This window comes from Sphaeroforma arctica, assembly GCF_001186125.1.
Source record: "Sphaeroforma arctica JP610 unplaced genomic scaffold supercont1.410, whole genome shotgun sequence".
NCBI classification, from domain to species: domain Eukaryota; class Ichthyosporea; order Ichthyophonida; genus Sphaeroforma; species Sphaeroforma arctica.
Window position 1 is genome coordinate 24,304 of NW_014040148.1, and position 9,836 is coordinate 34,139.

Sequence of the window (9,836 nt, forward strand, 5' to 3'; positions counted from 1 at the left end):
ACTTACTTACGTACTACTACTACTAACTACTATACTATATATATATATATATATATATATATATATATATATCTAGTATATATATATATATATATATATATATATACTCGTTAATATATATATATATATATATATATATATACTCGTTATTTAGCTTAGTGGTGGCCTGTAAAATTGAAAAAATCAATCCAGGCTGATGATAAATTTAAAAAAGTATGCAGGACAATATTTTGCGATGGCTTTTATACTAGAAACAAATTTTGTCTTTCAACGGTGCTGAGTAATTGGGGGGTTTCAATAATGTGTTACACGTGTTCATAATAAGTGTACACTCATTTCAAAACATATGGCGTGTGCTTGACGATAGTTAATGTTGTTTATTGATCGTGGATATAGGCTATAAATTGACATTTAGTTCGGGGATTTCTTTTGCGCGGTGCAATCGTAAATTACAAGAAGATGCACAGGTCGTATTACGATCAGAGGGTCGCGTCTCTGCTTGGATTATGTTCTAAGCAAATATCGAATGCTATATTTTAAGTTTGATTTTACAAGCTGTTCCATTTTTTTACAAGGAATGAAACATGATGGAAATTGAAAGCCAACTTAAATACACGACACAACCACAACTGTGCTCATTCAATAATAATAATAAATATAGTATTTCTATCATCATCATTTGCTTCATTTTTGTAATTTTTTTTGAGACTACACACTTACATTCGAGACTCGAGAGAGTTTTGATTTCTGCACTCTTATAATGAAGATAAAAATTTGTGACGTGACCTTTAAGTTATACATAGTCCAGGATTTCATAACAGGATTTGAAGGTCGTGTAAATACTAAATAAATACACATTCTCTCAAATTTGTACATACGTGATAGTTGATAGTTGATACTCTCGTCAACGCCTTGTGTCAAATGTCAACTGTTTTAAAAGTCAATCATAAATACTACATAGCCTCCGCCCTCCTGCGGTGAGAAAAAGCTCCTGCAATGGTCAAATTTATTTTTGTATTTTGTATAAAAAACTAAAATGATAATAAACAAACAGACAAAACATCTCCGCGGATGGACACCTCTGTGTAATATAGGCCTCCCAAGCATATGATAGCAACTACACATCGTATATAATATGGCGGCTAAAAAGTCCTTAAGACTGATTGGTATGTGTGATCTGGAGTAAACTGGTGCCTGCTTTACATTTATTACAAGGTGGCATTCGCGTAACAATCTGAGTGGGGTATTAATAAATTGTAACAGCTCAACGACCATCTACGAATCACCAGTGACGTTTTAATCGAGTTAGAGTTAGGTCGGTGCAGATGTTGTGTGTAGTATCTGCTTGCCTTATATATCTCACTGTATCAGTAAAGTTAGCTTCTCTGCAGACTTATCGAGTATACCAAAACACCAAAAATCAAGGAATGTGTGAAGGAACAGTCACACACTTAATAGATTGTATTTCACCAAGAATCAAAGGACATAACTCTTGGCATGTATTAGTCACCAGTGTTAGGCGTCAAGAAGGCTATTTCTATCGAATTCCGGTTCTGCAACCATTGACATACTTGCTAAATTTAATATGAAACACGCACTGGGTTTTAAAACCACGTAGAAGGCTCGTGTTAATATTGATTCAATCATGAGGCACCTCTTTCCTGTGAAATGCAATGTTCGCAAATGCCAAAATCACGACACACACACATACTACGTACAACAAGCAGCTCAATAGTTACTTCTAGGATAGGGAGGGTGCTTTTAACCGCGAGATCGACTTTCAAAGTAGAATGTCTGAGTCAGGAAAAAGAATGTGTGTTGCAACGACGTCTTTTTGACAGTAAAAATCCGTTCGGCGAGTTTGCTTGTGCCTGTTCCCCGATACTATTGTCGACAGATGTTGCCATGAGATTTCCTAGGTTGAATTGTATCGCAACTTCTAGCTACCTTTCACTATACTCCTATGTATATGACGGCAACAGTTGTAGTGTATGGCAGTACGCTATTTATTCCAAATATAAGTACTAATATATATATATATATATATATATATATATATATATATATATATATATGTGTGTGTGTGTGTGTGTGTGTGTGTGTATACATATATATATAAAGTTATATGTATGTGTATATATATGAGCGTTCTCGCAGTCTAGATTGGTAGCTGGTTTTCAGATAACAATTCAGTCTCGTCAGTACGGGTCTCCTTCACCAGTATTGTAATAAATTTGTAATGTAGATGTAGTTCATAACAATGGCTTTATAAGTATGGAAAAAGTCGTAGAGAGTGCCCGCAAAAGGAATGCGCATGTACGTGAGATTGTAAGTCGGAGGTTCCGAATACAAAAGTCACAAATATATCGGTTGTTTTAAGGCTTGATTATGTTGGTTTGATACCACGAGGCTGTGAGTGTTTACAGCAGCGTATGTATTCGCTAATTGTATAGTCTATGTACACGCATTCTCTGTAATAAAATCCATATTTGTTGCTTTTAGTTCGATTGGCAAGACATTTAATTAAGCTTTACGGCACATTTTCAACAGACATTGGGGTCAATCTCACCGACAGCGTCTTCCGTGGACTGTACCGAGGGAAACAGTCACATCCAGGTATGTTTTCTTGCAACTGGTGCCATACGATGCGACGCGCTTTATTATTTTATCGACAGTTTATGAACTTCATAGCAGAATTAGCGGTTTGCCTTCTATTGTCTAAACTATTTCTCTGTCTAGACCATTAAGCGTACACGTGCAATGATATACTGGTTTACTCGCTATCGTAAAAAGAGTGAACATTACCGGTGAAGTATGTGCGTTTTCTGAGCCTTCTGCTGCATGAGCAACGGTTGCAATGTTGTTGTATCGGTGTTAGTGGCTATCATAATATTCTACTCTTGTATTTCAAAAACATCTGCATCGCATCAGACACGGCGTATCTTGCTGCTGTCGCCAGTCAACGCTTTGCATTGGATATGGAAAGGAACATAATTAGAGTCCATAGTTAAAAATATTCATTCTTTTTCGAGCAATCCATCCTGCGCACATGTATTTGTTGATTCTCATTATTTCAAGGTTGCTCTTAGATGATTTTGAGGCGATGATGCAACGGGCAAGGACCGCAGGTGTAGTGCATATGATTGTGACTGGCGGATCTGTCTCTGATGCGAAGAAAGCCTTGGAACTGGCCAAAACTAATGGTTTGTGGAAGTTGTAGTCTATAATTCTAGCTAACTTTGGATTGCGGTGACACTCATTCACGTGTCTGTTGAAAATGTCTTCACTCGTTTGTGCTGGCAGAACTCAATACATTTGTCTGCGGTTTCTGCCCGAAAGTGTCTTGCCATATAATGTGAGTGATTTACAGTGAATGGAGGTATACTCTATATGAGATCAAACTGACTCGTGAAATATCCTCTGAAATTGACCTTAAATTCAAAACGGAGCGCGAGTTCGATCACATTGAAGTTTACCTAACCAATATTTTGTAGATATGTTGACGTGCACAGTTGGATGCCATCCAACACGATGCTCGGAATTCTTAAAGGATGGGGATGGCGAATCTGGAGGCCCGGAACGATACTATCAACAACTCGAAGAATTAATAAAGGCGGGCGGTACAAAGGTGGTCGCTATTGGAGAATGCGGGCTTGGTACGTTCTCCGGTTTCATATTACGACACTGGAGTATAGTTGATTTTATTTCAAATTTAACCATCCATTAGATTTAATGTCCGTGTCTTGTACCTGTCTGCAGTCACTTGTGGAATGTATATAATACTATATCACTTGAATGTGTGAGACTGGCTTTGCTATACTTAATGTAATTAACATGTCACTTGATACATGCAGATTATGATCGACTACATTTCTGTCCGAAAGAAACGCAATTGGTATACTTTGAAAAGCAAATCGAATTGGCAGTTAATTCCGGATTGCCGATGTTTCTCCACTGTCGAGCTGCCCACGCAGATTTTCTCGGTGAGTCATTAAAACAGGACAGTACAAGTTTCACTTGAGATATGAGCTTGACAAATTCAACTACATACTCATCCCGCCCAGAAGCAATTTAAATATAAATCTAGTTGTGTGGTATGGCTGTATCTACGTCGGCCACGATCAAAGCCTTTCCCTGCCAGAAATAATCAATGAACCTGCCTGCGAAGGTAGCAGTTGTAAATCACCTTTAATCCCGGTCTTCAACACTGTGACATTGATGCAAGCACAACGAGGAGGTGTCGTCTGTTGTGACTTTCTAGCTTAATCACCATTACTATCACCCTAGCTCAATTGAACTGCGGATTGTCCACTCATGCATCATTTCAGATATCATGCGCCGACACCACGGGAGGATCAGCGGGGGAGTGGTTCATTCTTTCGATGGTACAGAAGTAGAAGCCGCAGAGTTCATCAAGATGGGTCTGTTTATTGGAATTAACGGTTGGTATGTGCTCAGTGTTATTTCTATCGAATCTTGCTCAGTATGCGCTCCTGGTGCCAGTTTTCTAATGTGACAGGCGTTAGCAAGTTTCTGCTGCCGTTGATCTCATACTTATATCTTTCAAAGTGACTGTTAAAGAACTGTATTCTCCCGTTAGCTCAAATTATAATATTTTGTTGTCTACAATGTGGTGGAAAGTATACCTATATCCGCAAGCACCAGCCATGCCCGGGGCTGTATATGTACCTCATACGTTATTTTCCGTCATGTTTGAGCATGTTTCTCAACGGTCTCTCACTCAACCCCTCTCCTACCTTAGCTCCTTGAAGACACCCGAGAGTTTGACAGTATTGAAGAGCATTCCTGTAGAGAAGCTAATGATTGAAACGGACGCTCCCTGGTGCGATATTCGAAGGACTCACGCAAGTTTTGAGCACACGGATGTATCAAGTCTGCCCGTACAAAAGAAAAAAGAGCGGTGGGAACATGGTTGCATGATCAAAGGCAGGAATGAACCTTGCACGTTGAGGTGAGTTCTAGTCGTCAATAGTTGCTCATTTTGCCACAAAATATGTGTAACAGCAACTCTCAGATACTATTTGAGATGTAAAGTGTCAATCGTCGTGTCAAGTGGCTTGGCTTTCTGCACAGTGATCGCAGCGCAAATACTAGAGGCTATATGAATTATTTTGAACATATATGTGCTGTTCCAGGTTCATCAATATTTGTTCCCACTTAATAGGTATACAGCTATCAAGAGTATCAGCCACCATTAGCTATTGTGCTCAATTTGTTAATCTCTTATTGTATACTAAAAGTACATGATGCAAGTATGATGCCAACACCGGCTATGGGTACAAGCTGTAACTCGAGACCACATATATACCAGAGTTGATCGGCGTGTTTCCGCATAGTACGAGTTTTTTTATATAGATGCATGTCAAGCGTGCGATATCTGGTCGTCAATTTTGCTCTCAGTCGCCTAATAAACTCCTTTCGCGTTGAACCTCTTCACATAGGAATGTGTTGGAAGTAGTTGCATCAGTAAAAGGTCTGGATATCTTTGACGCTGCAGAGTGCATCTTCAAGACCACGAACGATTTGTTTTTCCCTGCTGAAGCCAAGAAATGATATCAGATACATCAAGAATATTTCCACTGAATAAACAGACGGATATCCTTCCCTCCCGCGCTTCTGTGAGTACCTCTCTATTACTGATCTACCATCATCTTGGGTCCCATCGACCCCTGACCTTACATCTGACGCATTGTTAGTGCGTAGTCCATATCAATCAATATATCAGTTACCACTACTGTTCACTCATCATCCCGAGTCAGTTTTACTGAACTAAGATTCAGCCCCTGTGTTTGTGGATTGTCAGATATTTCCGGTGTCTATATATAAGTAGAGTATACGGTATAAATCATTCGGCCAACTCACCACCCCTTCAAGCGAGAAATTTGCGTGTCGCCAGCTCCTTCAGGCAGGATTAGATAGTGTGGCCCACATGCTTAGTTATGTGAAAAGCATCTCCATAATACTAGCACACGATTATTGTGCAACCGCAAAATCTTCGTGATATCTATTATCCTCACAGGCATCGAATCATCTCGCTCCTTTTGAAATCTGACTTAGGTTTCACTGTTACATATTTTGTACAGATAGACTTTACCTGAAACGAGATAGCCTTTATCTGAAAGGAGATAGACTTTATCTGAAACGAATGAGTTATTTATTTGTTAGCACCTCCTAACGAACGATATCAGTATACTATATTTATGCCCGCTGGGCACTTAAATTGCGTCTACTGAACTAATATACTATACAATGCCAGTGATCCTTTGTATGCTTTGCGTAGTTTGTTTGTATGAGTTGTTTCATACTCGCTATCGGTGTATAGAATTTTTAGAAAGCAAGTTTGATATTCTGAACTTTAACATGCCAATTTTCATGCTCCATATGATGCTGCGCGACCCTTTGTTCCCTCGATGCACTCAGAAATAATTCAGAGTTATGACAAGAAGCGGCCACTGAACCTTAAGAATCAAAAACTATCTGAACCGTTTACGATCTTGCTACCGTAGTGAATCAGAACGTAGATTTCCTGTGGCGCCTCCCTTAATTCCAGAGGCTAAGAGTACGTACAACCGCATAAAGCAGCACACATATGGTATGGTTCCCCAATTGCAACTGCCGATGTGCAGAATTGTGAGAGAACGAGAGATACTAAGAAAAAAACAGCTCCTTCCTAGCTGGAGACGGTTGTTGGCAACATTGTCGGCAGCGAAAATACCCAAACCGGTTCTTCCCGTACCTTTAAAATCCTTAAAATGCAGTTTGCACAGTACAAGCAACAATAAGTTGTAATAGCCTCCTACTTTCATCTCGGTGTTCACATACCAGTAGTCCAATTTCTATTTATTACGAAAGTGGATCCTTGACATAAAAAGTAAATATTGTATGTTTTTCTTAATTAAAAAAGTGAATTTCGGCTTGAATAACTGGCACCCGACACACAGCCAGCACTGCTACCTCTCCCCTCTATATCAACTGCAAAAGGACGCTGCAATATAGATTGCGACACCGGGATACTTGTTTGTGCTAAATGTCCCAACTCGATACAATTGCAAAGGTTTGCCCGCGATCACTCATACTAGCATCATTGCCTTAACGTCTAGCATTCTCGTAGTTGGCCTTAAACCATTCACAGGTTTCTTTCACAGCTTCCTCGAAGGGTGTGAACTCGAAAGGCTTGCCATATAGTTTCTTGAACTTGTCACTGTTAGCTGTTTTCTTGAATTGACCGTCATTCTTGGTTGTGTCGTACTTCACGTTCTCCACAGGGTAACCCATACCCCGAGCTACAGCCAAAGCAGCATCCTTAATACTTACCTCATCCTCTTCAGGAACAGATAAGATGATGGGCTTGGGGTCGTCATACTCGCGCAAAGTCCAGATAAACAATTTTGCCAGGTCATCGTTATAAATGAACTGACGCAGAGGCGATCCAGTTCCCCATACAACGAAATCAGTGTTGTCCCGCATCGCAAGATAGCATTTGTGAATGAGACCCGGAATCACGTGACCATCGTCCATGTTAAAGTTGTCGTCGTGTCCAAAGATATTTGTCGGGATGACGGTCGTAAAGTTACAGCCGTACTGTTCCGCATAAAGGCGTGTCTGCACCTCGACCATACGCTTGGCATAAGCGTAACCCTCGTTGGAGTGATGTGGAGGCCCATTGTGTACCATGGTCTCGTCGATGGGGTATGTTGTCTTGTCTGGAAAGATGCACGTAGACAGGCAGCTGATGAGTTTCTGAACGTCGACCTCCTTGCTACAGCGGATGATGTTGTCGTTCATGGCCTGGTTCTTCGTGTAGAATTCAGCGTTGTACTTTAGGTTCTTGAACAAGCCTCCAACCATTGCCGCAAGGTGTATAACTTGGGTAGGTTTGTATTTCTCAAACATCGCTTTGGTTGATTCATAGTCTGTAAGATCAGCGTCCTTACTTCTTACGTAAATCCAGGTTTCGCCCGCTTTCTTTCCGAACTCACTATCTACCGGCGCCGTTTCAAGAACTTTACGGATGGCACTCCCAACTAGTCCTGTACCGCCTGTCACAAGGACGACATTGCTTTCTTGTGTCATTGTACTATGGAATTGTGGTGATGTATAGTAGATTGCTGCCAATACGAAAATATGGCCGTATGAAACCGTCGTTAAAATACTGCAGTATGTATATGAAATATACTTTGGAAAGTCTGTTGTTTGTTGGTGGTCGTTTTTATTTAACTTTTTATGTTGCCAAGCATGTATGGAGAAAGTGAACGGTATCTGAGGAAAAAGCTCACAAATACAACCCTACAATAGATTTGCAGACGGCATAGGGACACAGGGTTTCACTCCTGGTTACCAAATTTCCGAAATTCGGGAAACGACATTCGGGATACGCATTTTTGTCTTACGTTTTGAATTTCTATGTCCATTGTCCCGACGTCCAATACTTGCTGTAGACTACTACTGCAGGAACGAAAAAAAGTCGTATTACAGTATAAGGGAGTCGGACGGACTGGTCCGAAATGCTTTTTTTTTTTTAGAAAACCCCAGAAACCAAAAAACCATATTTCAGATTACCTTGCAACAAAGAGACGAATGCTTGATTCTATTAATTTTACAAGATGGCAGATTGGCAATAGCATTATATTAACCAATGGTAAATTTCATAATGCTTGACTATTGACTCTAGCAGTAGTGTGAGTCGGGTAGTTTTATAGTTTATATCCAATCGGGTTGGTAGTCGTCCATTGCTGGCCGGTACGGACCGTTTCCACAGAATTTTTGCCAGTTTTTAGGGCAAGGTTTTTTAATTTTGACAGGCGCTCTGCCCTCTGGTCGGATCACGGATAGAGTTAGATTTTTTTTTCAATAGGCCCATAGCCTTCTCTTGTCTAATTCTCAGGAGGCGCCTTCTAATGTTCAATTTTCAGAAGGCCATGTACCTATTTTTAAATAAATATTATTATCCCTATCCATAACGACAAGGTCGCTCTCCCACGCTTATGGGTACTTCTGCGTCACGCTGGAATGCCCGAAAACTGGATCAACTGCCTCCGCGCGCTGTTTGAGAGAGTCACTACCCGAGTGACATACCGCGGCACTCTCTCGTCTCTATTCCTTAGAACGAATGGCATCCTACAAGGCTCAATCGTCGGCCCCCAGCTCTTTATTATCTACATGGATTCCTTAGCTGTCACGCTAGCACAATTTCGGCCCAAGCTCCTCCGTTCTTATTTATTTGTCGATGACACACGGATCCAAGCCCCTCGATCGGTTTCGCTCCAGCCCTTCTTAGATGACATTGATGCGTGGGGACGCAAATCTGGCCTCGAACAGGGTGTCATTAAACCCCGAGTACGATCTACCGACTTGCGACACGCGGCGCCAACCCTCCGTATAAATGGTGAGCTTATCACGCCGACGCTTGCAGACGCACCTCGGAACACACGTTACCTCCCCCTGAAACTGGCGCCCACACATGCCGAACCGGAACACTCCAAATACCTGGGGTTCCCACTCTCTCACGGAGTACCAGGAATCAACCTCGCTAGACATATGGAATCCCTGGTTGCAGCATTGTCACTGGGTATCGCCTCTTTCCGGGCTTATGGCTTCCATGGCTTCAGCTGGCGACACCCCCGCAACCGACTGGTGATGTTCAAAACATTCATCCTATCCACGGCTACATATGGGCTGAACATTATTGCCTGGGCTCCGCCTATATGGAAGGATGCGTTGGACCCCCTATTCGAGCGCTTTAACTCAGCACTCATTCAAGCAGCAGCCGTCATCACGGGCACTAAATACCCTCGGTTTCCCAAACATCAAACAAA

At 41.3% G+C, this 9,836-nt stretch overlaps 2 protein-coding genes across 2 annotated transcripts; one reads left to right on the forward strand and one right to left on the reverse strand.

The window, feature by feature from the left end:
• Window positions 1-1,137: 1,137 nt before the first annotated feature.
• Window positions 1,138-5,635, forward strand: SARC_05990 (deoxyribonuclease TATDN1). Its single transcript, XM_014300127.1, has 8 exons — window positions 1,138-1,166; window positions 2,551-2,616; window positions 3,090-3,203; window positions 3,495-3,656; window positions 3,855-3,983; window positions 4,329-4,446; window positions 4,763-4,972; window positions 5,463-5,635. Exons 3-8 carry the CDS (start codon window positions 3,104-3,106, stop codon window positions 5,572-5,574), a joined length of 831 nt encoding a protein of 276 aa, XP_014155602.1. The 5' UTR covers window positions 1,138-1,166; window positions 2,551-2,616; window positions 3,090-3,103; the 3' UTR covers window positions 5,575-5,635.
• A 1,185-nt stretch (window positions 5,636-6,820) lies between these two features.
• Window positions 6,821-8,189, reverse strand: SARC_05991 (GDP-L-fucose synthase). Its single transcript, XM_014300128.1, has one exon. The coding sequence runs from the start codon at window positions 8,092-8,094 to the stop codon at window positions 7,111-7,113; it is 984 nt and encodes a 327-aa protein (XP_014155603.1). The 5' UTR covers window positions 8,095-8,189; the 3' UTR covers window positions 6,821-7,110.
• Between the last annotated feature and the right edge of the window lie 1,647 nt (window positions 8,190-9,836).

Excerpts from the sequence above, each read along its gene's own strand:
- SARC_05990 (XM_014300127.1), top strand. The coding sequence starts at position 3,104 with ATGATGCAACGGGCAAGGACCGCAGGTGTAGTGCATATGATTGTGACT. Across the intron at positions 3,204-3,494 it reads GGAACTGGCCAAAACTAATG|ATATGTTGACGTGCACAGTT; the intron begins GTTTGTGGAAGT and ends AATATTTTGTAG. Across the intron at positions 3,984-4,328 it reads TGCCCACGCAGATTTTCTCG|ATATCATGCGCCGACACCAC; the intron begins GTGAGTCATTAA and ends GCATCATTTCAG.
- SARC_05991 (XM_014300128.1), bottom strand. The coding sequence starts at position 8,094 with ATGACACAAGAAAGCAATGTCGTCCTTGTGACAGGCGGTACAGGACTA.